The sequence below is a fragment of the Ilyonectria robusta genome, assembly GCF_021365365.1.
Source record: "Ilyonectria robusta strain PMI_751 chromosome Unknown BGZ61scaffold_27, whole genome shotgun sequence".
NCBI lineage: Eukaryota > Fungi > Ascomycota > Sordariomycetes > Hypocreales > Nectriaceae > Ilyonectria > Ilyonectria robusta.
Window position 1 is genome coordinate 239925 of NW_025764461.1, and position 25838 is coordinate 265762.

Genomic DNA, 25838 nt, shown 5'->3' on the forward strand with positions numbered 1-25838 from the left:
TTACACCGACTCGTTCCTCCATCCGCGTCCCGAAAGGGGAGGCCAACAGAGAGCATCCAACTCCCGCAAGATGCCCGTAGGCCAAGCCCGGCAGCCAAGCCTCGGCCCCGTCTACTGTGACTCTGGCCATTATTAATTGTGCTCCCTCTGCGAATAGCAAATGCCCTCCTCCCACGCCGGGCCAAATCCCTCCACTGACATGGCATAGCGCCGTCGCCATCTCTTGCCGCTCAGAGCTCCCGGCGTCGTGTTGTCGTGTCGTACGTCTGGACACTAGTCGCCTGTCCTGTCCGCCGATCCCGGGCGTGACGTCGTCGCAAGGTGCTCCGTGCCAAAAATCCTCCCAATCTCCATCGCAATCTCGCGGCCTCAGCTTCTGGGAACAGCTGAGGACGGAATTCTGCAGCTTTCACCATGGTGGCCTTTGTTGTACCGACGTCACTGAGCTGAGCGACATATCCCGGCCCCCAAGACGCTGCGATTCACGACTAGACACCCGATTATCGCGCAACTTCTCACCTCCATTTACATACACCCAACCCGTCTCTCCACCGCCCGGCCGTTGCGCGATTGTCCGTCATGGGCGGCGAACATCTCGGGCCCCTTTGCGCGGCGCTCCTCAGCGCCGTCACGGGCACCGGCGACGCCCTCGGCGACTTTGTCGTCTCGTACCCGGCGGCGCGGCCGGACCTCGGCGTGCTCTCCCGGGAGCTCTCGGAGATCCAGCTGGTGGCGCGCCTGTTGAGCCACAACGCCGGCGCTCTGGATACCGGCACCGCCGAGCTGCCGGCGAAGCTGTTGGTGACACTGAAGAGCGTCGTCGAGGGCGCGGGGCTTCTCGTCGAGGAGATTAACGATGCGCTGCTCCGCCCGGATGGGACCGAGAGATCGCAGGCGTGGCTTGAGCACGCGGCTGAGCGGCTGTCACCTCTCGGCAGACTGATTGAGAGCTCGAGGATTGCCATGAACCTGGGATTGGACGCTTTACTATTGTCAGTATTTAACCATGGCTGTCTGCAGACACCGCCTAACCACCAACAGCGCCATCAACTTTCAGCCCTCGGGCCAGACTGAGCTGCCACCTTACAACAGCTCTCAAATCCTCCAAGAGGCGTTCAATCTGCGAGTGCGGTTGAACGAGGACTCTGAGAGCGATGACCTACGAGTCCAGACTCATCAGCCTGCTCTCATCGAGTTTGTCGAGGCCCTGCAGGAGTACATGGAGCAGACATCCACAAGTCTCTTCGTCCCGGAAACAAGCGGCCGAGCTCCTCCTATTGCTTCTGAGTATGCCTGATCTCCCCTGGTCCTTCATATATCTCATCTTTTCGACACACAGCTCACACGACATAGAACCGCCGTCTCCTCCCTCCACTCCGAGATGGACCCCGAGATCCCCGACTACAACGCCATCGGCATCGCCAACCCGGCGCCCCTATCCATCAGCCTCCGCCACCTCGCCAAGAAGGAGTTCTCCAGCCGCGAGGTCATCGAGATCGCGTTCCTCATCCGCAACGAGAAGCCCACCATCGCCGTGTCCACCATGGACCCGCCCACGCGCTTCTTCGACATCCAGGCCAACCAGGTCTCCTGCCTGTCCAACCAGCACGGCGTCCGCATGATGTTTAGCGACAACGCCCGCTCCTGGACGTATCTGTGCGAGGAGGACGCCAAGGATCTCAACGCGTTGAGCCACGACGGCGTCACCTTTAAGAAGCCCGTCGTCTACCTAGGCGACTACATCAACGGCCGCCGGATCCAGCAGATGCGCTGGCCAGGCGCCAAACCGCTGGGATTTTCAGGGGACGGCCGATGGCTAGCCGTGGGAAGCGCCCGAAACCGCATCGCCCTCATCGACGTCAAGTCCGGAGCCGTACTCGACAAGACGCGCGTGATATCATGCCACCTCGACGCAGTCACGCACGCCGTCTTCACGCCCAACAGCAAGGCCCTCGTCTCGCAGTCCCTCGACGGCACGATCCGCCTCACCGACTCGGACACGGGCAAGTCGCTGGCCAAGCTCGACACCGACACCTGGAAGAAGCCCCTGTTCCTGGGCGTGACGCCCAACGGCGACGTCGTCGTGTCGATCCGCGGCGACACCGTCTACCACTGGAACCACACGACGTCGGACCTCGAGTCGTACAGCCTGGGCTCGCGCCGCACGCGCGAGGGCTGGCCGATCGCCATCTCCAGGGACTGCCGCTTCATGTGCTGCCGGACCGACGACGGCGTGGATATCAGCGATCTGTACTCGGGCAAGGTGCTGCACACCATCAAGTTCCAGAGCGGATACGTCACGGCAGCTACCTTCAGCGGGGATGGGCGGTATTTGATTCTCGGCAAGGCGGCGTCGTGGATGGGCGTGCGAGTCACCATGTCGACGCTGGATGTGTGGGAGCTGGTTTTCTAGAATGGGAGTATAAAAGCAAACTGTTATCAGGGCACTTAAAAGGATTTGATTATTCCATGCATTGTATTCTATGATATATAGCGTGCACATACGCATATACAATATGTACCTATACAGATGGTATCACTCAACCTCCCTCCATCTCTGCTCCAAAATGCCAATCTGCACCACATTCGACGGGTTCATCACACTCGCCCGCAACTCACTCGCCTGTCTATCATAAACATGCCCCTGAAGCACAAAATCATTGGCGTGCCCGTACCCAGCGTACGCATTGCCCACCGTGTAGCGGTGTCCCATGGTTACGTCCATCGAGCCGCCCATGAACTTATACAGACTCCCCGACGCGGCGAGCTGCTGGGCCCGCATCGATGCAATCCGCTGCTGGATCAGCATCTGCTCGGCCACGCCAATGGTCTCGCACCAGACTTGGTGGCGATGCTCGCCGTACGCCAGGAAGCCCGCGAGGTCGCCCGTTTCGCACGCCTGCGCGTATAGGCTCCGCATCCGCGGCGAGTAGAGATCGCACATGCGGTCTCTATCGCTGGCATCACGCTGCCCGTGGACCGCGAACTGGCTCTCCAGGCTGGTGCCCTGCGCGACGGTGAGATAGCACTCCTCGCAGATGGCTGCGGCGCCCCATCCCCAGACCCGACGACCACGGCCTTGCTTCTTCTGGCTTCTCTGACAGGGCGGCACGTTGCCAAACTTGGTGGCCATGTCGCGGAGCGGTGCCCAGTCGCCCCTGAGGAGAGACTCCGAGTATGCACCTAAATACGCCAGGCCACGATGATGGGACGGGTTGAAACAGCACAGTAGTGTATCTGCCTTTGAAGTTCCCGGCTTGGGCACAAACTCTTTCGTTCCGCCTAGCACCTGGATGATTCCAGCATAGCAACCTCCGCATACACCAAACCCAGTAGGGTCACTGGGAAGCGTGTACCAAGTAGCCCGGGTGGTCCCTGTGCCATCGCACAACGGCTGTCTGTCGACGCCTTTGGTGGCAGTCCAGAAAATCCCCGGGTCCTTCTTCGCAAGGGATTGTTGTGTTGGAATTACAAGATTGAGCTGCCCCAAGACGCACCGCGTCTCATGATCCCCTCCGGGGACACGCACAAACGTATTCTCATCCGTCGTACCATAGAAGTAGTCGTAATAACACGCAACGCACACCTGAATGGCAGTTGGCTCGCGCTGAGACTTGAACCATGCACGTTCATTTGCCTTGGCATTTGCTTGTTTGGGACAGCTGGGGAGTTGAATCCGTGTCTTGGCTCCCTCGGAAAAGGCCGTCCAGTTGTTGGTCTTGGCGTGGTCTTCAAACAGACGCTTGATGTACCAAGTTGATGAGTCGCAATAGCACTGGGTGGCGATGGTTTTGAGTTTGAAGTGTTCTCCAAACGATGTACCCATTAAAGCATCTTCGTAGCATGCTTGGCACATGGTCATCCCGGGAATCTCGTCCGTTATATACCAGTTTCCGCCCTCTATCATGACAGATTGTGGGCACTCGCCAATGAGCACTCTCTTCTTCATGAATTCGAGCATTGGTGCGATATTTCCAGATGGTACGGCGTCCGGCCAGAGCTGGTCCTTCACGCGTTGCGTTCCGAACATGCATTTCCGAGGCTTCTTATCGTTATGAAATGTCCTAGCGAAAGTATCCCGGAATTGAGTGCCGTAGATGTGATCGATATAGCATCGAGCACAGATGACGAACGACGGGACATCTGGGTGGTAGAGCCAATCCAGGTCGTATGTGGCAGGGTCAACAAGGCATTCAGTGAGCGGCTTTAGACCTGAGGGATGGGGCTGGGGAGGTTCCGGCGTTCTTGAAGGACGAGGGGGTGGGGACGGTTGGGCTGTGATGCTCGGATTCCTCGAATGTACTTCAGAAGATGGCTGCGCTGAGGGAGGTGAAATTTTTGGTTGAGTTGGAGACTGGACTGTAGGCTGTTGAGTCCAAGCTGCCTCAACTACCAAAGGATTCGTGGGTGGAGAAGGCTGTGTTTGATGTGGCATATAGCTCTGTTGGGCGGCTTGTTGCTGAAACTGGTCGGGTTGTTGTGGCGGGTAGTTCTGCTGAGGTTTTTCCTGGTACTGGTTTACCGGAGGGGGAGGAGGAGGGAGAGGGAAGTCCTCTCGCGGAGTAGACTGAGCCGTTGGCTGTTGGGTTGGAGGATGTCGGTAGCCCTGCTGCGTAGTCTGTTCCTGAACCGGATATACCGGAGGGGGAGGAGGAGGGACGCCCTGTTGAGGAGACTGAGCAGGCAGAGAATGAACCGGCTGTGTCACAGAAGGAGAGAAACTCTGTTGGCTCTGAAGCTGTTGAGGCGACCCAAGAGGAGGCAAGGAGGTCCCCTGAGAAACAGACTGGGGAGTCAGCTGTTGGGTCGGCGGAGACAGATAACTCTGCTGGATCGGCTCCTGGAACGGATTCGAGGAGCCAACAGTAGAGGGATATGGGGAATCCCGCTGAGTTATTGGCGAAGTCGCAAAAGGAGCCTGATAACTTTGCGTAACAGCCTCCTCCATGAACGGATTCGACGAGCCAACACCCCGCTGCAACCCAACCTGGCTCTGGCCCTTGGGCGGCGAATAGTACGCGGCCGGCTCCGGTGGACTAAAAGCCTGCGGCAACGACGAATCGCTGGCCTGTCCGGCGCCGTGAATGATCCCCGGACGAGGCGGCGGAACCGGACTTGCGCCGCCGGAGGTTTGAGCCGGCCGCGGCGGCGGAGGCGGAGGCGAGAAGTATATATTGCTCTGCGGCCTCGGAGGTACCGGCGGCGGCGTCTCCGGCATAATCTGCAATTGCTGCATTTGTTGCTGCATTTGTTGCTGTATTTGTTGCTGCAACTGCTGCTGTTGCTGCTGTATATAAACAGCCCCCTTCCTCTGCTCCTCCTCCGCCTCCAACCTCACCCTCTCCGCCTCCCGCTGCGCAAGCTGCATCTCCCGCTCATGCTCCTCGCGGAACTGCGCAGCCAAGCGCTCGGCATACTGCCTATCAGCTTCGGCCTGCTGGACGGCGGCGGCCTGCTGCTCACGCAGGCGGGCGAGTTCCTGCTCTACGTGCTGCAGGGCCTGTTGCTGCTGGGCCTGTGCCTGGGCGAGGGCGTGCTGGGCGTCGATTTGGTGTTGTGGCTGTTGGTAGGCGCCTACAGCGGGGTGAGAGGGAGGTTGAGGCCAGGATTGCGGTTGTTGCTGCTGTTGTTGCTGCCATGGTGATGATGGCGATGCTGCTGAGGATGGTGTTGGTGGTTGTTGGTGCTGCGGCTGGTACGGCTGCTGGTGATACTGCTGCGGCTGTCCATACTGAGTCCGATCTTGTTGTTGACCGTACTGAACCTGATGCCCGTACTGTCCATATTGCGTCGGCTGCTGCTGCTGTTGAGGCTGTTGTCCCTGCTGCCTCACCCGCTGATACTCTTGATTCGCCTGCTGCACAATCCCCCCCGCCTTAGAAACCATATTACTAAACCGGCCCATGGTTATATATCCTCTGCCAAAAGGCAATCCTCTCTATTTCTCTTCGTCGTGTTGTATTCCCGTCTCATCCGACAAGTCGATCTCCGAAATCGGTGGCGTCCTGTCAAGTGTCAGAAAACAAGCCACCATCGACGATGGAAGCGCGAGGCGGCGGCGCTATTTTAACAAGATCGGAAGACTCAACCGAGAACCACCGAGTGTGGGGAATCATCGAATGTCAAATGACAAGTGATAAGCTGGCGACTTTCCCTGGCACTTCATTCACTTCCTCACACCCGTCTTGCTGCGTAGAACCACAAGCGGGACAAATCCTTGTCTTCAGCTCGGTTCAGCTCTGCCTTGGCATTGACCATGACGTCGGGTATCGTTGATCCAGCAGGTTAATTCGGCAATTGGACCCATCAGGAGTGGATCATGACAGGGACCAAAGGAACCAAAGGAGCCAGAAGAGTCTCGAGGAATCTCAAAGAATCTCATAACCTACCATCAACAAACTTCAGACTACCTCCGAACATTCATACCCTGGCATCAATATCACTTCACTTCTTCCACATTCACTCTCGAAGCAACACAATTTCACTGTCAGGTCTTTTTTAATCTTCCTTTTCCGGCTCTCATACATGCATGCAAGGTCCCCTAGAATAGCTCCCGTCCATGACATGACCGGCTTTTGCCTGTAAAACATATAAAAACGATATCAAAGCAATAGGTATATCCCTCCCTCCAACGAGTTCCCACAACGCCGATTCCGTGCCGTTCCGTGCCCATCCATGCTAGTCACCTCGTATGCGAGACCATCAACGCCAATGGCCGTCTCATTATGCCGCCAAAATCTTGTCGACAAACTGTCGTCGATGCATCAATGCTGGGTAATTAACTGTTTTCTTGCTCTTATGATTCATCATGCCTCTTCTTCAATCATAGCCCGAACCTCGGGCTCGTTCAACAGGATTCGCTTGCCCAGCTCTTCTGGGGGCGTACCATCGCGGACTGCTCCAAAATCGAGAATCTATGATACGCATTAGTCAACTGATATTAGTCACAGGGCTCACTCATCAAACGTACCTCGACATATGTCAGCGAGTCTCGTTGCACAGCTGCCACGCATCTCCTCTCGTCAAACTTGACCTGCCATACACCACTCAGGTCGCTCAGCAGATCTTGTACGCATTCTCCCGTCCGAACATCCCACATCTTGACCGTCTTTTCACTGCCGCTAATAACTTTCCGGCCATCATGCTGGAAGCAAGTGATGGCTCCGGTGTGCGCCATGAGTGTGTTCCTACACTTGCCATTCTCCGGGTCCCAGATGCGGAGCGTCGAATCAGCTGCTGCAGATACCAGTCGATCGTCCCGAAGATCCAAGAGACCAACAAGTAGGCTGTGTCCCTCCAGGGTGTGGAGGCAAGCTCCAGTGGCAAGATCCCAGATCTTGACGAGTGAATCCATGGATCCAGAGATGCAGCGGTTGCGCTCGTGGTCGAGAACCACCGAGTACACCTTCTGCGAGTGCCCATGGAGCACATGGAGGGCCTCGCCAGTGCTGATCCGCCAGACGCGGACCGTGCTGTCATAAGATCCGCTGACCAATGTGTCGCCATATGCCGAGATGGCTCGGACAGAGTGAGTATGGCCGGACAAAACTCGAATGAAGTATGGACAGTCCGATTCGTGAGCTGGGGGGCCAGTCTGGATATAGCGCCGGGAGCCCACCTCGGGAAGACGCCAAACTCGCAGTTGGCTATCTCGGGACCCGGTAATAATGAGGGGCTTCTCCGGCTGCATAATGGCACTGCCGCTCGAGTCCTTTCCAGTCTCGGTGGGCATAAGAATCTGCAGGCAACGGACAGTACTAGTGTGTCCGTAAAACACCTGTTGGCAGAGCCCTCGCTCAATATCCCAGACGCGGACGGATCGGTCAGTCGAACCAGACACTAGCATGTTGCCCTCGTACTGGAGAGCCCAGACGCCGCCTTCGTGTCCCTCAAGCTTCTTCCGGAGCTTGCCCGTCTTGGTATCATAGATGTGAATCAGGGTGTCGTCGCTGCCCGTAATGATCTTGTCCTCATCGAATTGGAGGCACGTGATGACGTGACGAGGATGCGCCGCAAAGGCCACATGCCCAGGCTTGACCTCGCCGCTGGTCCAGCTCTGGCGGATCATGTGGTGGCGGCGGTACAGTGACTTGTAGAGATGCAGCTGGCGCAGACTGGGCAGCCCCAGGTGGGGGTCAGGAACAGCGGCGGCGGCGGCATTAGCAGCCGACAAGGGGCCTTCCGACTTGTGCTGCTTGACTTCGACCTGGGTCTTTTCATCCCGGGAAGCCGCTTCTTGGGCGCTCGCTCGGCGCTTGGATCTCTCCGATGCCGAGTACGTGTTGAGGGCCCTCTTGCGCTTCGAAGTCCTGGATTTCGGGCCCGGCTCGTTTCGGAGGGTTCGGGTGAGCTCTTGGTCGGTGGAAGTCAGGCGGCTCCGCATGCTCAAGTCTTTCTCATATCCAGTAGCCCCAACAGGATCCTGCCAGCCCCATCCCTGCACGATAGCCTTGTTCAGCTCGCCAGGAGGGAGATTGTAGCCGTCACGGTCAAACAGCTCCTTCCAGCCCGTCTCGTTTCGGTCAACGATGTTGCGCCAGTGCTTCGAAACTCGGGCTGCTCGGCAAAGATCGTGGTGGTTCAGATACGAAAGAACGTGGTAGCCGAGTTCGAGAGGGAGCTGTCGTAGAAAATCGCACTTGAGGGCCGGGTTCACGGCATCAGCTACCACCCTGAGAGTGGGACGGGGGCAACGTCGAAGGAACTGATACATCATGAAGGTTTTCATCTCGGTCTTCATGGAATCAAACGCCTCGAGCAGTGTCTGGGTGTCCACAACAGAGGTCTGGGGATCAGTTGAGTCGGCGCGGACAAGTGCACGGGAATCGTCATGCCCTCGAGAAGCAAGAACCAGAGCCTTTGACTCGCCATCCTCGGTAAGCTGTGACTCGTCGGCCCAGATAGCCGGATCCGTGGTGGAGGTCTGGAAGCTGGAATGGCCTTCTTCTTCCTCGTTGTCGGCAGAGTGTAGCTGGGCAGCAGCCAAGGTTGGAGATAATCTCGGACTAGGAAGACTGGCATCCTGGGCAGTGACAACGTCAACGGTGGGCCTGGGGTGGAAGGACCGCAGAGCCTGTGTTAGGGAGCCCTCAGGGTCAGCAAACGGCTCAGCGTCGGCATCGGTGATGGGCGGCGTGGCAACGTTGCTGCTAAAGACAGTATGGGAGTCGCTGTCGACGGGGCTGCTCGTTTCATAGTGAGCAGCAGTCTGCATGGAGGAAGAGGGCTCGGGGGATTGGTTCAAGCGGTCGAGGTGCAGACGGCGAGAGGAGCGTTCAGCGGGTACGATGACAACTTCAGATGTGTCTGGCGTAGCAAGAAAGCCAGACGATGCTCTCGTTGATCTCTCGCCAGGATCGCGGCGACTGCTGCTTCCATGTGCAAGAGATCGACGGAGCTTATCCGATACTGCATTTAGTTGGGCGGTTCGGACTGGCCGCCGGGAAGGGTTTGATGTGAGTGCGGCAGAGTCAGGAGACTCGGCCGGGCTTGTTCGAGTTTGCCGGGTACGGCGAGAGTAGGCCTCGGATGGGGATCGGGATGGCTGTCGGGGTATCCTGTTAAGGGTGGGGGTATCTTGGGGAGACTCGCTCTTGACGCCGGGGGTGCAACTGTCCCTGGCTGGCCGTTTGCTCTGTGTATTGTTAGTGTCCCAGTTGCTGAATGTCATAGGCACCAGGAGTGACCGGATATGGGGAGATAACTTACTAGCTCGTTTGTTGAAGGAACATCTTGGTCTTGTTCCTCTTCGTCCATATTCCGGGAGTCCGGGAGGTTGTATGAGAACTGAATCAGCTCGGGGGGTGTGGGCTTCATGGCGAGGGGGTATTCCTTGGTGTCGAGGTTCTCGAGGGGGATGGGATCGCGAACGAAGACGTGTGGGAACTTGCGAGTGAGGCGGGTGGTTGTAGTAACAGTCTTGGTCTCGACACACTCGCTGACCTCTAGTTGGAAGCGGCGTGCTCGGCTCTGGGAGCCCTCTGAGATGTTGACGGAGACAGTCTGGGAGGCTTTGGGATGTCGAGGCTCGAGAGCCTGGCTAGTCGGCGAAGGGGTCATGGCTCTCGTACTCGTGGCTGACACGAGGAGCAGACTCGTCTTATGCGAGATGGTTGTTGAATGCCGCTAATACTGTCGAGAAGGGAGGAGTGGTAACGGGGGTTGGTGTCGGTTAGAGGCGACCCTATTGTTTGCTAAGGCAGGTAATGTAGTCCCGTCGAGGGCTATGTGCCTGTACCTGATGACGTCGGGGTGTAAAAGGCGTCGTTGAACCAACGCGGTCGTCTCAGGCGAGGGTCGAGTCGACGTGGGTGGAGGGCGGCTCAAAGTCACGGCCAAGGAGACGAGGCTGACGGGGACGAGGAAGGCTCTCGATCTCGGGAGTGAGATGCGAGACGATCGAGTGGAGACGCGCCTGTGATGAAGGAGAGAAAAGGTTGGAGATGGAGAGAGGAGAGGAGCAACCACAAAGGGCGTCCCGAGGCGGACAGGGACCACGCGAGGATGGGGTTACCGGAACCGATCGAGAGAGGCAAGGCGTTGTTGGATGCAAGCGTGACGCTGAGACGGCGGCCGGGCCGAGGAGAAGGCAAAGGGAAAAAAAGGAAGGCAGGGGGCCAGGCAGATATCGAGAATGCGCGGTCAAAGCAGGAAGGAGGGACCCGATGGTTTGAAGATGCGATGATGAAGGTGTCGAGGAAGGCTGGTGGACCGCCGAGTCCGAACTCGCGCTGTCTCGATTTTCGGACGGGGTGCGTGAGGAGCGGGTGTGGAGGCGGAGGGCGGGATGCGGAAGTGGATGATGGGATGGGATGGGATGGGATGTGACGAGAGACGACGACGGGCGGCGGCTCGTGGGCTGTGGGCTGTACCTTCCTGCTAGGCTTCTGTGGGTTGTGGGTTGTGGCACTCTACGTAGGTACCTCTAGGCCACCTACCAGGTACGTTGGTACCGCTCCTGCCAACTGCCTTTTGGCTTTGGGCGGCGCGGTGGGCACGCCTTCCTCCTTGATAGCTGTTGGTTGGTGGCGCTTGCACTTGCGCTGGAACATGGCTGGGGGAGTGGGCTGGGCCTTGGGGGCAAGGGAAGGAGGTACCCAGGCACCGGGCGGGTCGGCGCTGATTGGCCAGGGGCGCCCTATTCCCCGGCGTTCATTGGCGCCCCAGACAATGTGGCGTCCAAGGTACCTGCCCTTCCTTTGCTTCCTTTCTCTCGGCCCTGCCGTGCGTTGCGCCGCACATTGTCACTGTCAACTCGGCACTTTGAGGTCTCTGTTGGGGAAAGGACTTGGAAGTCTCACGCTGACGCGGACGCCGACCTGGGGAAGGCGGGTAGGTACGTATGCACCTTGACAATGGTAATGCCCTTTTTTCCTGCCTTGGCTGCCTTGTCCTGCACCGCACGGCCGTCTCTGGGTCTGCTGCCTCTCGCCACAAGTCACGAGCGGGGAGAAGCACGAGAGCGGTTGGCGGACCCGGGTTGAAAGTTACCAAACCCCGGGGACAACTGTTGCTTGTTTGTCTCCTTGCATTGCCGCATGTTGTTTTTCCTTTTTCCTTTTTCTTTCCCTCCCTTCGTCTCGACGTTTGGCAGTTGCCTCCGGACTTATCCGCAGAGGACCGTACGTCTTTTCTCATGGTGATCCTTGGAATGCACCTAGCATAATGGCCGTCTGGTCCGTCACCCTCTTCACCATCTACTAGGGCCTGATTACGTACCAACACCTGTAAGAAGGAAAAACTCGAAAAAGTCTCTTTGGTAGTGCTTCAGGAGCAAGTGCCTCGTCCCGACCAGGCCTCTCCCTCCACTCCACTCTTTCCCATTCTTTCTCCTGACTCGTTCAGCGGCTTACAGTGCGTGCATGAGTACCTATGAAGTCGGCTTCACGGCACGTGATGGGTAGGTTTGAGGGAGATGCTGATAGCGGTGGTGCGTGTGGAAAGAAGCCATGATGAAGGTGATTTCATGACAAGACATGATTGCGGCGTTGACGTGGTTGACCGCTCGGCATCGCAGGCGACGAGATCCGGTGGTGATAACCAAACAGCCCATGATCATGATGCCCGTCGGATGCTCTTTGAAGCTCATGATCAACCCATGCCATTGCCACTCCTCAATCCAGGTGACAGAAGTCTAGCTCCAGGCGTGCACGCCCTCTATCAATCAACCACGTTTGGTGCATCCATCGATTATTCCCGTCGCCCACCTCCAGAGCCCGGCTTGGAAGCCAGCCTTGAAAACCCCACCCGCCTTGGAGCCCTCCCATGAGACGTTGCGTTGCATCTGCACATCTCCCCACTTCCGACGGTCTTTTGTCATTCTGTCCCCTGTAAGAGCTGGTGCAATCCTAGAGACCGTCGGCGTGTCGCCTCTTTTGTTCCCTCCGCATGTTCTTTCTGTCTTCTGGCTTTGCAACTCCTCTTCCTGTTCCCCCCACCTTCGCCCGACCCGGCCTCCGGTTGGTGGTTTGCCGTGTTGCGAATAACGGGTTGCCGATTGGCCCCCACCTCCCGCAGTGACATGTACCGTGATCCGCTGTCATGAGTACTTTACGCGGAGTATCCAACAGGTTCATACTCCGTAAATAGCGGATAGTCAGTCAACAATTGAGCAGTCGAGTCCTACTCCAACCATCCGATCCACAATCGCCAGGTCCAAATCCCCGGTGCAAGCGATCCAACTCCGGCCAGTCCCTCCCCCAAAGCCGCGGGGCACGTTCCCGGCCCGGCTCGGCTGAAGGCAAAGATAGGCCATGCCGCGACTGCAAAAAGCATGGCTTCACGGAGACACTGCAGACCCAGGGCGGTTCTAGACTGCCCCCGGTCTTAAGGCCACGCCTCGGCTGCGGCCGATCGAATCAGGGCCTCGCCCGACGAGACCCAACTCTAACCAACGGCACTCGCCACATGGGATTGGATTGGGGGCCGTCACCTTCAGGCTCGTGGCGTGCATGCGGCGCCCATTCCACCCAAAACGCCATCCGACACGTGAGGAATCTAAGACCTAGGTCAGCCGCAGGTCATCAGTCAGCGCTGCAGAAGATAGGAGAACGTCTCACCGGCCCGCGCCATCCGTGGGTTCCAGGCCTCTATTCAGGATTCAACCTTGGCCGGGCCATCGACGGTACCTGACTCGCCTAGGTTTCATTTTAAATGTGAACCTTTGTCATGATTCCAGTCGCTCGGGTTCCTTCACCTGTTCTGGAGCGATCGACACGCATTTTCACACATTCGGTATGCCTGTCCAAAGCCTTGTCCCAGATGCCTGGGTCAGCCCGCAGCCAATTTCGCGGGGCTGAGCAAGGCAGGATACGAGAAGCGGTGATGACAGCATCATCAAGACATCATGTCAATTAAGGATATGCGTCATCCTACCCAATCCTACACCAAATCAATCATATCGTGCATGGTATCTAAATGCCCTATTCCCATATCCTAAATCATAGCGCACAGACTCCAAGTCTTGTGCTCTCTCCATTTTATAAGATCCGTATATCTTCCATGTACACCATCTATAAGCCACCAGGGTATTCGCCTCAGGCAATGTAGACCGGCATCCGACTCCCCAACAAGTCACTCTTGCTCACCTGTACATCTAGTTTGTGAAAGTCGTGCAACATCAGCCAGCATATCATCCGGAACACCAACGTGCACCACACGTCATCATGCGAGACCTCCTCTCTGCTAAGAGACTCCTCCACCGGCGGCTCTGGTTCATCCTTGGGGTCAATGCCCGAGTCGGCGTCCTCGTTTAGAGATCCGTTCATACCAGACCGGACAGATGGTGCTGCGAGTGTTCCGTTTTCCGGGCCAGTTGACGGAAGTGGCGGCATTGGTGTGGTCGTGGTATGAGCGCCTTCCCGGATGCTGCTCGCCTGTGTCCGGCCGGTCCCCGCCCTCCGGAAGCCGTAGCCGGGTGGCGCCCCGACGATGCTCGCACGCCGGTCCGTCGAGCTTGTTGCATAAGGGACCACCTTTCGCCGGACCACTTCAAAGTAAACCTCCATGAACTTGTGCTGCCGGTCGTCAGGACTAGCCGCATCCATATCTTCAAACTTGGGTGGCGGTGGTCGTGGTACTCCGTCAGGAAAACGGGAGGCCACTGGTGATGAGGGCGCCCAGTCTGCAGAAAGAGACTGGTTGTCGGTGTTTCGGTCATCACGGTCATTGAGCAGCCGCAAGACTTCCTGCAAGTGAGATCGTAGGACGTCCAGTACCATCTGCCGCCGGAACCCCTGTCTGTCGCCTTCCGCGTTTCCAAAGCTGCGTCTGGGGCCTGACGTGGTCGGGGGAATGGGAACGCTCTGCGATCCTCGAGTCTTGCCCGTTAGAATCTCGTCGCAATCATTAATGGCTGCATGAAGGGCCTTGAGGAACCGCAGTTGCTCGGCAATGTCCTGAATCATCTGGTGTGTTAGGATCTCGCGAATGTGGTAGTTGATCTTTCTCAGGATAGGGACGTTTCGCGTCACCCCCGGGAGAGTTGTCTGGACAAGCTGTTCGTACGACTCCAACATCTTGACGAGGGAGAGCGAGCGTTTGTCCCAGCGGTCAGGCGTCGGGTTCGGAATGTATGTGAAGATGCTGTCTTCAATGTGGAAACTTTGGCTAAGCATGCCGAGAACTTCAAATGACACTGCTACTAGTTAGTCATGGATTTGATGTGTGGTTGACTTGAGAGATGTGGGTTACCTGGGAATAAGTGGGAAGTTTGTTTGTCCGGGTCAGTAAAGCAGCGGACTGCATTCTTGTTGCATCCAATCAGAACAAGAGACTCGGAAATGTCACTGTTACTGGCCATTTGCAGTGTGCCAATGTTCTGTTCATAGTCTTCCAGGAACCCAAGACGCCGATAATCGAACGTCTCTCGGTAGATGGTGGGGACGTGGCCGAAGCAAAGCTCCTTAACCTCGTCAACGGGGATGACACGCTTGCGTTCAAAGACACACTTTCCATAGACGCGGAAAGAAAACATCAGGCCTAGGTCGGTGACCCTCTCGCCGAGCAGCATGAAGCCGTTGCCCTCGGCACGGTAGCGGTCATGTGTGCGGTTGAACTCCTTCCAGTAGACACCCAGCGCAGCCATCATCTCGATCAGATGGCATATTGTGGTGGTAGCAAAGGGTCGGCTGATGGTCGACGGCATAGTGTCCCAGCTCTTGCGCATGCGCTGGAGAGCGACGGTGAGAGTGTGATTATCAATAAGAGACGGAGGCTCCGAGGGGAGGCCATGCTCCTGGGACCGGCTGCCTGGCGGACCCAGGCGCTGGTATTGGTGCTTTTGCCAGTCCCAAGAATCCTTCTCCATGCGCTGGACGGCGGAGAGGAGCATAGTCCACGAGGCACGCTCATTGTCGGTAGTATGTACCTGCTCCTTGTGTGATCGCTTAGAAACGTCCTGCGGCCCAACCTGATCGACGCTGAGTTCGGACCAGGTGTTTTCGAGGCTGTCCTTGGTTCCGTCGAGGAAGTATATAGGCTGGTCACGGACGGGACCGCGCTTGTTTGTCGGGGGCGAGACGAAGATGACGGGGACGTGGAACTCGACCTCGAATCGGAGCTCGTCCCAAGAGAAGCGACGAGTTTTGGTGTCCGCCCAGCGACCCATTACTTTGGGATTGCACTGGGAGTAGCCGGCAGCAGAAGCATAGTATTGCTGCATCACTTGCATGAAAGTTGCGGCTAGAGCGACGAGAGAGATGACGAGGGCCACGAGGGCCACGACGACCTCTGTGTTGGCCATGATGTCGGATGCGCAGCGGGTGCGCAGCGGATGTGATAGGTATCGTGGTTCGGGGGGTATTATGTACAGGGTCGGTTAGGGAGACGGCAGCGAGGTCGGTAGAGAGTATGGAACTGAAGAGAGAGATTGGTCGAGAGCGGAGGCGTGGAATTGGGTCGCGGATGGTTCGAAATGGCACGATTAGGCCCTGGCAACGAGCGACGAGGAGTGACGAGGAGCGACGAGGAGCGACGAAGAACGACGAAGAACGAAGAACGAAGAGCAATGCGATCAAGGCTGAAGAAGAGCGAGGGAATCGGCAAACAGGCTACAAATCAGGCTTCATGACAAAGGAGGGGGGTCAGACATATTGAACAGTGCGCCATCCATCAGAAAGACAAATACATGTATGTCGAAGGGGGCAAGTTGACGACGCAGAAGCTGGACGCCTCGTAGTTTCACGCAGAGCGACAAGGCTCGGGACGGGTTGCGCGACTGGCCGAGCAGGGGCCCGTTGAGAGCGTACAGTGGGCCACCCGCTGTGGATGTAGCGGTAGGGGCCCAATCAGCGCTGTGCGGAGCGGGAAATTGGGGGCGGTTTGTGAGACCCTGTTGCAGTAAAGTGGCGGTTTGTGGGTAGTGCTCTGGGATAAGGCAGGTTGATTTCTCCAGTGGCACATGATTCCACGGAAATTAGGGGTATGCGTCGCTCATTGAAGCCCAAGGCCTGAGTTACAAGCTACAGCTGAGGAGGCCATCAGATGCGAAGCATTTAGAGTATTGTCGGGATGACGTCGCTGCTACGCTGCTGCGCTCCTCCGCTCCTCACGCGGCTCAAACGACGCGGGGTTGGTCCAGTTGTCCATTCCAATGGCTCAGTAGTGAAGATGCACCGATGCCTCATTTTAGCGCTGCCGCTAAGACGGATCCGAGCAGCCCAAGCCACGGCGCTATTACCCTCCGTTCGAGAGGTCGACAAGGAGGTATTCCCAGCTTCGCGAGAGAAGAGAGAAGAGAGGAGAGGACATTAAAATAAAGTTAAAATAATAGATACCTCACGTCCATTCTGAAACATACTTAAGTTGTGACGAACCAATGGACTTGCGCTGAGTGATCCAACAAGGCTACTCGTCGAGTGAGCCTACCCTGGAACATAGGTATCCCAAGGTCAAGTGATAAATGTTCTCTCTGCCCACTGGTTGTACACATTTTATGCGATTAGTCTACGTACTCCAGCTACGATATAACTTGGTCGTTTCTCCTGTAACGTCTCTTGTGACATGTCGCAAGGCCCATCCGTCGCAATCATCTAAAGCCTGTCTTACGCCCTCGCCCAATCTACAACTTGTCTTTCCTCGAGTAATTCCTCTCGACATCAACAGCCAGCGCAACATGGTTACTCAACGCCACAACCTCCCCATTGCAATCAAACAAAATCACCTCGGCATCGTACCGTCCATTCTTCAACACCTTGGCCGCCACCCGCATCCGCAGCCATTCCTCCCCTTCCACCGGGAGCGCCTTCTTGACGTCGAGACTCATCGTCACCGTCGGGTACCAAAACCTCTTGTCAAACGCAAAGCCCCCCTCGGGGATGGCTGATTCTGGACCCGATGGTCGAAACGTTTCCACGAGTAGAGGCGGCCCGGCATCTGATAAATACCCTAGCGCGGCATTTGTGAAGCCCTCGACGTTGGCCATCCGAACCCAGAAGTCGTAAGTGGCTGGGCGAAATGTGCAGCCTTTGGGAGAGTAGAATTCAAGATTGTTGAGAATTGGGACGTAATCCATAATCGCCATGTGCAGCCGCTCCCAATTGGCGTCACTGCCCTTGTCCAGCTGCTTCAAATTGACCGGCGGAGGCGGATCCTTGACATCGAATCCTGTTGCGAACGTGATGCCATTCTCGCCCGCAAGCAGCGAGTTCGTAATGTAAGCCACCGCTCGCTTCTTGGACTGTGGTGACACCCACGGGGCCTGTGGCAGAAGCCCGCCTTGGTACAGTGTGATGTGGATGACAGATACTCCTCGTCCCGGCTTGGTGTTCTCTACCACGAGGATCGCGGGCCCTTCATGCGTCGCATTGAGGAACTGCCAGTGGGCCGCGATGGGGTCGGGTTGGTTGCGTGGGCTTAGGTATGCGCTTGCGACTCGGAGGAAAATGGATGCGACGTAGCCGCCATTGGGGACTATCCGCCAAGGTCAGCTGGGAATACGAATGGGGACCGGGCTTGGGTACCTGTTCCAACGCAGAATGCCTTGGTCAGATTGGCAGCGAATGTCGTATCATCAAGTTTTGAGACTTGGGAGTCCTTGTCGAATGAGGGAGCTTCCTTCATCCTGCAGGTCAGCAAAGAGGCGTCCAATGCACCTCAAAATCTGACTCGTGCTGACTTGTGCAATGAGATTGAACAAAACCCTAAATCTAAGGTAGGAGATGGGGATGTCGTCTGGTTGTCGGGGTATAGATCCCCAGAGTCCTCCGTATTTCAGCCGAGGTAACCCCTCAACGGGAACAGCCCGTGATATCGCCAACGATGCATCTGCGAGCAAGGGTGTGTAGCATGACCCAGATCTGATCGACCATGGCTTCTTTGGGGGGTTCTAGAATAAAGACTAACGACATAAATGTAGTATAATCCCTCGATGAGGGAACCTAGTGTTTGAATTTACTGCATTTTCGTTGCGCGCACGTCACAGTTGCCAAGGCCCAAGTTTTGGGTTTCAAGCTGCTTTTTTCTTCTCTGCCGGAATCCTGTCTAACTTTTTCGACTCTAACCTTGATGAATGCACTGAAAACTCCCACGACCCGACCTAACGCCCCGAGATCCCCAACGCCCATGATGACCCGTTTAAGTCATTCGAATCCCCCCTCTAGCCAGCACCCTATGTGGCTAGCATCCGTACCAACCCAACGCAACACAACAGCTCCTGGAACCAGGGGTCGTATTGGGCCCCGGCGATATCCTGGAGGAAGACTCGACTCCTCGGATTGGTATTGTTGATATTTTTCGCTAAGTTGTAAAATGCAGCTATTTCTATTTAAATATATAGAATAAGATTGCCGCTAAGAATTTAATTTCCTTATTTATTAATTCTATTTCTATTATAAAAAAGTAAATAATATCTAAAAATAGCTAATATAATTTATTATTTTTTATTTAGGTATTATAGATAGTATAGTAATAGCTTAAATAGATTTTCTTTTTTAAGAAAGCTTAAGAGGAAATTTAGCTTTTATTTTTTTAATTTATCTTTTAGATTTTAAGAGAATCTAAGATTATATTAGATATTATTTATATAATATAGATATAATAGGTTACTAATAGTAAGGGCTTTTTAAATAAAATTTGCTATATTTAAAGTTAGTTATTATAGGATAAGAAATGAGTATTAAAAGGGAAGTTAGCCTTTTAATAATAGGAGATATCTTCCTTATATCCCTTTACTCAGAATAAGATTACTATCTCAAGGTTATTAACTACAGATAGTAAGGTTATTAACTGCAGATAATAGGGTTGAAGTTAGAGGGGTTGAATGGAAGCTTTAGGTAGAGACCGGTGGGCAACAATCTTATTGTTCAGCTACTGTTTCTTCTGGTGCTGGGTGTAGCCCTTATTGTTTATTCCTACTGTTTGAGATTACTGTATGGCTTTGATCTATCTGATGATATTGAGTAAGACTACAAAAAACCAAATAAATGTAGTATAAGAAAAAAAGTGTATCATTAATTTAAAGTCGTTTCAACAATAATAACAGGCCAAGAAATGCTAGCAAGAGTAAGCTCACTAGCTTATAAAGATCCAACACTTTCTAAACCAGGCAGGAGTAATATAATTGCCCGGGACACTCTCCTCTCAAGCAGGCACCTTGCTGACTATTTCAGTCGCGCACCCCCGAATCGCATTCCTGTCCTGCTCCGGAAGCTTGATGAGAAAGTATTTCTGCAGCGCCTTGAGCCTTTCGGTCTCGCTCTCCAGTTCCATCTGCCAGACGGTGACGCCGTCGGTGCGCAGCTTGAGTGTGCTTCCCAGCAGTATCAGCGAGCCGTTCATGGCCGCGTCATCCGTGTCCCATCGGGTCTGCACCTCGATTTTGCCATTGACCACCTTGAAGTCGTTGTCCGTGGTGAAGCGCGTGCATAGAACCTTTTGGACGAACAGGCTGGTCGGCGTAGTGGCGGGTGCCATGTTGATGTGTTTGATGTCCTCGGGTAGGAACTCCATGTCGGTGAAACAATACAGGGGTGCCCAATCGGCATCGGGCTGAAGTCGGTGCTCGTAGAGCCAGAACTTGTCCTTCCGGTTGAAGCTCTGGGCAATGGAGTCGTATCTGAGGCGGATGCTCATGGGTCCAATATGTTTGATGACTTGGTTCGCCTCGGCATCCATCTCGAGAGGAGCTAGAGGTCCGTTGGCGCCGAAGCCCACGTCAACCATGTACGGCTGGTCGCCAATGTTGACGACGATGACGCAGTGATTGAAGCCATTGTACTTGCCGAGCTCCTGCTGGTACACCCTGGAGCCGGCCATGTAGACATCGAAACCCAAGGTCACAAGCAACGTGTAGAGGAGCGTGTTGTTCTCCATGCAGTAGCCTCCGCGGCCCGGCTCGAGAATGATCTTGGTGAAGAGGTGTTGAGGGTCGACATCGATGATGCGATGCCACGAGTAGTGCAGGCTCAGATTCTCAAAAGGAATGTTGCACAGGTGGCATTTGTGAAGAAGCGTGAGAATCTCGAGCTGCTTCGCGGGTGAGAGGCCCTCGACATTGCCGGGACGCTCTGTGACGGGCACCCGAATGCGGGCAAAGTACGGCTCGAGCTGGGAGCGGCGATACCTGGGCCGGGGTGCCATCTCGCGAGCTGTTTTGCGGCCTCTTTGTGAGCGTGAGAAAAACGAGAGTAAGAATAAGAAACACGAAAGAGTGAGAAATGCGCGATGGGCGTGGTAGAAGAATGGTCTCAAGGGAGGACCGAGGGGATGTGCGGAAGGGATCTTGACGGGTCGAGCCACTCACTTGACCAAATGGGGAATGTTGTCTTAAACTTGGTGCAACACAGCTTATTAATCGGGGATACGAACAATCGGAGAAGAGGAGGTGGAATTGTAGTAATTAAGAGGAGATCTGAATACGGGGATGTGTCTCTGGTAGCATTTCTCTGCTAAAATTTAGGTATGGGTGAAGCAGACAAGTACCTCAGGTATGTAGGATCGACGAAGTTGGTGTAAGTTGTTTGGGTGGATCGGAGCCATGATAGTTGGAATTCGCAGCCCACCGGTAGATTGACTACTTAATATTCAGGAAGGTCTTGATACTGATGAGATGAGTGTTGGTATTTGGTCGTATATATGAGTATTACAAGATAAGCCTCCTATCCTGTGTCAGAGTCATACTCAACGCGGGGGCTCACACCCAATATTTCCTATTTAAACTTGAGTTTTGATTGCATCTCATAGATAGGCTGGGATCCGATTAAGAGAATTGTTTTAGAGGACGGGATTGCCCGAGATGGCCATAAAGTAAGGTGTGAATCCAACAAGAGGCTGCCAATCTGGAACGGAAACCCATACCTGAAGGCGACTTAGCTCGTCAGCCAAGCTTCGCCGGAGGAGTCATGGATGTTGACCACTTCTTCAGGGTAAGAGATGTGGTGATAATGAGGTGACTTTTGTCGTTTCTGGATATCCAGAATGGAGCACAGTGTACCTTAATCCACGCAAGCCTGGGACATGGACCAAAGAGAAAGATAAATGCAGCTTGAACGTAGCTTCTGCTGCTCCTTGACTTGACTTGTTTACTTGCCTCGGTCGTGGAATGCGTAGCATCCAGATCTGCCCATAATCTGCCCTGGCGGATCGGTGGCGGTGCGCTAGGGGAAAATAATGGCGGGGAACTTGCTTTTAGTGGGTGCTCAGCCCAACTTCCGGCGGCCTCAGCGGGGATGGTAATTACAGGGCACAAGCACTGGAACTCGCTGTGGCGTATTGAGTTACAGGGGACGACACGGGTGCCTAAGCCGATACAGTAAGCTCCTGTGGGCTGGGTCGCTCTCCGTGGCTCGGCGGCGGTGTCTTGAATCTCAGGGCAGTCAAGTTTGGTGAAAATGTTCCGACAATATGCCTGATTTATACCAAAAAGGTTGGCTTTTAAAAAGCAATAAAAGCTTACCTAATAAGAGGATTTATAGATTATAAATAAAAATAATTAAACTAAATAAGAATCTTATTATTTATAAGACTAGAAGTTTAAGGATATTTTTATATATTTTTATATCTTAAATCGAGTAATATAATTGTCGGAACTTTTGCTCATAACTGTACGTACAACAGCCCATTCCACATCTACCAGGTAAGCACATAGACTCACTCGGCCAGCATCAACGGCCTGAGTCACCATCGAAGGAGGCACAAAGCCGTCCCGTATTATTGGAAATGAGAGTGTGCGGCAGGAGCAATGGCTTCGTCCACGGCTATAAAGATGGCACTTCTCCCATGCTTTGCTCATACTTCGAAAGAACTCGACAACACAGCACATCATGGTTCGCACAAAGGGCCCGCACGATCTTTTGATCGTCCTCGATGCCACGGCCTCTATGGGCGAATTCATCCTCGCCCTCAACAAGTCCCTTCCTGAAATCATCAGCCTGTCCGCCCTGACAGGCTGCTTCGAGCGTATCGGCGTCGTCACATACCGCGACTACTGTGGCGGCCGCCTCACCGAGTGGTCAGGATGGTGCTCTCCCTCCGGAGCCGTCTCCGGCCCAGATATTGTCAGCCAGGAGATAGTTCTCGACATGGCCCGCGGTATCCTGCCCGACTGTGGAGGCGACTGGCCCGAGGCCACCAAGACGGGCCTCGCTCTCGCGTATGAGAAGATGCGAGAGGATGCCACTACAATCATGCTTCTCTACACGGACGCTCCTCCGCATTTCACGGCCACCGGCGGCAAGAACTACAACAAAGAGAAGAGGGCCCTGGCCAAGGAGGACAGCTACGGCGGATATGGCTCCAACTTCGTCGACTGGGTTTCGGCTGCCATGTCCTTCAAGAATGGCGCCAAGAAGGGCGTCGTCTTCAGTGTTGTCAGTCACCCAAGCATGACCTCCTTCAGCCCCTACCTGTATCTGTCCACTGTGACGGGAGGAGTGCACTTCACCATCGAGCGGGTGACCTCCAACCTCATCTCCCAGTTGACTCTGGGAATTCTTCTCACCTGGATGGGAGCTGGCAAGGCAGTTGCAGATGACAACTTGCAGGTTGGCGAACATAGGTGGTACCGCATCCAGACCGACATCGAACAGGGCCGGGCGGAGACCGACCGTCTCCTCAACCGGTATTTCGTCATGGGAAACTGCGGCCCCTCCCTCACGGAAACGTCGGGGAACGTCGAACATCGCTCCGTGGCTCTCAAGGATATGCCCAGCGTCCTCAAGGCTCGAGGTCCTAGTGTTAAGAACTTTGCCAAGCGATATGTTGAGGATGAAGGCTACAAGAAGCTTGCCGTTGACCAGCTTCGGCGCATCATTAACTCCAACATCTCGACCGTCTCTGTCAACCCTATTTTCGGCACTCTATGGAGGACCGTCTGCAACGACCGCAACAACGAGGCACGCGATGGTCTGATCACTGCCTTTGGCCTCGAGGTCGACCGGATCTCTGACACTGCCGAGAAGGCCCGAATGAAGGCCTGGCTTGAGGAGTCTTACAACTACACGGCAGAGATCCAGGCGGCCATTGAGAAAGTCCCTGCGGAGGAGCGATTCCCCGTCGTGTACCTGGACCCAACTGCGGATTTCAAGGCTGCACCGGGCCAGGATGGGGAGGAAGAGGACGCTGAAAACCGCCCCCTGAACAAGTTCACACGAGGCGAGCTTCTGGAGATTGGCAGGTCGTGCGACTATCGGATCCTGCGAAGGTTGGGCAAGGTCTTGACCCGTCTCACCTACATTGAGAAGCCAGAAGACCTGCCGGCGCACATGAAGGCCGCCAGCGCAGACCAGGTCCCACAGATACCAATGGCGCTGGCAGACCCAAAGCACAAGCGCCAGTTCTGGAAGATCCTCCTCCACGCCGTCCTACCGGGTACAATGATCACAGCTCGCCCGGCCGCCGTGCTTGCGGCCCTTGCTCTGAGAATGGGAATCGTTCCCTTGCGGCATGTGGCTGACCAGGAGCTCCTGTCGTTCCGCGACCGCTGGAACACCATCGATATTCCTGAAACATGGAACATTGGATGCCTGGGGCTGCTTCTTGACGCGGACAGTGACTTTGAGAAGCGGGCTAACCAGTCCATCACCAAGCGTCAGACTCCCGAGTCTAGTAGGCGAGAGTCTAGCATCTTGAAGACTGAGGATCGCAGGTTGTTCAAGACGCTAGTGGACTACAAGATGCTCGAGGCGAACATGAAGACAACTCTGCAGGCCAAGATCGGCTGGAGCCCTGACAAGACCAAGGTGGCTCTTGGCCCGGTTGTAGTCTGCCGGGAGTGCAAGTTCCCCCGATCGGTTACCATCATGAGCGCCGGTAGAGTCTGTGGTTTCTGCAAGGCTCAGCGAGGCTGCCACTGCAATGCGTGTAAAAAGTCGGAGAACCATGAAGAACGTCTGAAGAAGAACGTCTCTGCTGAACAGACCGAAAAGTCCATGGGCTATTGGGTAGAGTGTACCCGGGCGCAGTGCCGAGCGCAGTACGTTGTTTACAACCCAGACGCCCTGCGAGTTCGAGCCAAGTGCTTCTACTGTCGACACGGCAATGGAAACGGGGCAATGGGGCCGGCTCCAGTCGTCGAGTGCTCCAAGTGTCTGAACAGAGTACTCTGGCCTACGGAGTATCGTCCCAAGTACATGGACCTTGCTGCATTTGAGTGTTACGCGTGTGCAACCGACGTCGTCACCGTCATTACGCATGAGACAACCGCCGAGGCCCTGACCAAGGAGAATGGGTCGAACTGGGTCCTGAAGAATAGTGATAGGGCGATTGCCGCAGTTTTCAATGGGCGTTCTCTGTTCTACACAGCCTCGCATTGCGACCTGGCCAACCTCCCGGACAAGGTGGAGATTCTCCCCGCTGATGACAACTCTACCCTCACTATTGCCGGTAAGCTGGTCCGGAACCAGTCGGAAGTCAGAGAGTCTCTGCAGCAATGGGTCGTAGCCCGACGGACCGAGGTCGGCGTGTGCAGCCTCTGCTTCTCCAACGTGCGCAAGGCAGACCTCCGTCAGGCTTGTGGCCGCTCTGGCTGTCACCAGCTGATCTGCAACGGGTGTGTGAAGGACTGGTACGGACTCAACGCCCGCGGGCGCATCATCAACGTCGCAGCTCTTTCGTGTGCGTTCTGCCGCCGACTTCCCGCGCCCAAGACAGTCGCGCCCTTCGGCCTCGCGAACCTGGGAAATTTGCGGAGGGCTGTCCAGGAGGCTGGATCATGGGTGTACGCCTGGTGTGACAAGTGCGGCTTTGCCAGACGGTATGTCGAGCGAGCATGTGCCGCAGGGGCGCCTCCCGAGCTGGTAGGCTGGACGTGCGAGCAGTGCGAGACGGCTCATACGATTGTCACCAAGTCGTGCCCTGGCTGTACTGCCACAACGCAGAAGGTTAGCGGATGTGACCACATCACTTGCCCCTGCGGAGTGCATTGGTGCTATGCCTGCGGGAAGAAGGTCGACCGGAACGTCATCTACACGCACATGGCGATGAAGCATGGTGGGTTCTATACGGATGTGGAGGATGATGAAGACGCCAATGAGTGGGTTATGTACGGAGGTGGAGGATGATGAAGATGGGTGGGTGTGGGATTGAGCCACTTGATACGAGATGAGATACCACTGTCTTTTATTCTGTAATTGCTGCGAGCGGGAGCTTTTCATTATTTCTTTGATAGCCATGACAATCCTTTATGAGAATTATGTGACCCTAGCTTCCATTGCTTGCATTAATGTGTAGTGTCTACATAAATTCCGTATCGACTCAGTAAAATCGGCCCTGAATCCTTATTGCCTTCGGGATTCTTTATACCTAATGATAATAAATCATAAGCCTTATAAAGCTTAGCTTTAGTCCATAAAACAGGGCCAATTTATTGAGTCGATACGGTACGATATACCTGCTTTGGTGAT

At 55.1% G+C, this 25838-nt stretch overlaps 8 protein-coding genes across 8 annotated transcripts; 3 read left to right on the plus strand and 5 right to left on the minus strand.

Annotated features, from left to right (window-relative positions):
• Positions 1–579: 579 nt before the first annotated feature.
• BGZ61DRAFT_498420 (Quino protein amine dehydrogenase) lies at positions 580–2413 on the plus strand (the record flags this gene model as incomplete). The annotated part of the gene is made up of 3 exons (XM_046251275.1): positions 580–992; positions 1042–1287; positions 1354–2413. The coding sequence occupies 3 exons, from the start codon at positions 580–582 to the stop codon at positions 2411–2413; spliced, it is 1719 nt and encodes a 572-aa protein (XP_046097906.1).
• An 89-nt stretch (positions 2414–2502) lies between these two features.
• On the minus strand, positions 2503–5333 carry BGZ61DRAFT_461375 (uncharacterized protein; the record flags this gene model as incomplete). The annotated part of the gene is made up of 1 exon (XM_046247152.1): positions 2503–5333. A coding segment is annotated over exon 1 (2708 nt), but the record flags the coding sequence as incomplete, so codon positions are not given.
• BGZ61DRAFT_461376 (uncharacterized protein) lies at positions 5327–6275 on the plus strand. The gene has a single exon (XM_046247153.1). It carries the CDS (start codon positions 5768–5770, stop codon positions 6068–6070), a length of 303 nt encoding a protein of 100 aa, XP_046097908.1. The 5' UTR covers positions 5327–5767; the 3' UTR covers positions 6071–6275.
• Positions 6276–6806: 531 nt separating this feature from the next.
• Positions 6807–10059, minus strand: BGZ61DRAFT_365427 (WD40-repeat-containing domain protein; the record flags this gene model as incomplete). The annotated part of the gene is made up of 3 exons (XM_046241608.1): positions 6807–6914; positions 6971–9634; positions 9730–10059. The coding sequence occupies 3 exons, from the start codon at positions 10057–10059 to the stop codon at positions 6807–6809; spliced, it is 3102 nt and encodes a 1033-aa protein (XP_046097909.1).
• A 3286-nt stretch (positions 10060–13345) lies between these two features.
• BGZ61DRAFT_461381 (uncharacterized protein) lies at positions 13346–16178 on the minus strand. Its single transcript, XM_046247154.1, has 2 exons — positions 14692–16178; positions 13346–14635 (listed from the first exon to the last, which is right to left on the minus strand). The coding sequence occupies exons 1-2, from the start codon at positions 15740–15742 to the stop codon at positions 13536–13538; spliced, it is 2151 nt and encodes a 716-aa protein (XP_046097910.1). The 5' UTR covers positions 15743–16178; the 3' UTR covers positions 13346–13535.
• Positions 16179–17059: 881 nt separating this feature from the next.
• BGZ61DRAFT_365314 (thioesterase-like superfamily-domain-containing protein) lies at positions 17060–18060 on the minus strand (the record flags this gene model as incomplete). Its single annotated transcript, XM_046241599.1, has 2 exons — positions 17060–17910; positions 17961–18060. The coding sequence occupies 2 exons, from the start codon at positions 18058–18060 to the stop codon at positions 17060–17062; spliced, it is 951 nt and encodes a 316-aa protein (XP_046097911.1).
• Positions 18061–19368: 1308 nt separating this feature from the next.
• On the minus strand, positions 19369–20689 carry BGZ61DRAFT_461383 (uncharacterized protein). The gene has a single exon (XM_046247155.1). It carries the CDS (start codon positions 20575–20577, stop codon positions 19579–19581), a length of 999 nt encoding a protein of 332 aa, XP_046097912.1. The 5' UTR covers positions 20578–20689; the 3' UTR covers positions 19369–19578.
• A 1563-nt stretch (positions 20690–22252) lies between these two features.
• Positions 22253–25685, plus strand: BGZ61DRAFT_461385 (uncharacterized protein). The gene has a single exon (XM_046247156.1). It carries the CDS (start codon positions 22260–22262, stop codon positions 25494–25496), a length of 3237 nt encoding a protein of 1078 aa, XP_046097913.1. The 5' UTR covers positions 22253–22259; the 3' UTR covers positions 25497–25685.
• Positions 25686–25838: the final 153 nt, after the last annotated feature.

Coding starts and splice junctions, on each gene's coding strand:
- BGZ61DRAFT_461383 (XM_046247155.1), bottom strand. CDS start 20,577: ATGGCACCCCGGCCCAGGTATCGCCGCTCCCAGCTCGAGCCGTACTTT.
- BGZ61DRAFT_461376 (XM_046247153.1), top strand. CDS start 5,768: ATGCCCGTACTGTCCATATTGCGTCGGCTGCTGCTGCTGTTGAGGCTG.
- BGZ61DRAFT_461385 (XM_046247156.1), top strand. CDS start 22,260: ATGGTTCGCACAAAGGGCCCGCACGATCTTTTGATCGTCCTCGATGCC.
- BGZ61DRAFT_461381 (XM_046247154.1), bottom strand. CDS start 15,742: ATGGCCAACACAGAGGTCGTCGTGGCCCTCGTGGCCCTCGTCATCTCT. Junction 14,636..14,691: donor AACTTCCCACTTATTCCCAG/GTAACCCACATC, acceptor AACTAGTAGCAG/TGTCATTTGAAGTTCTCGGC.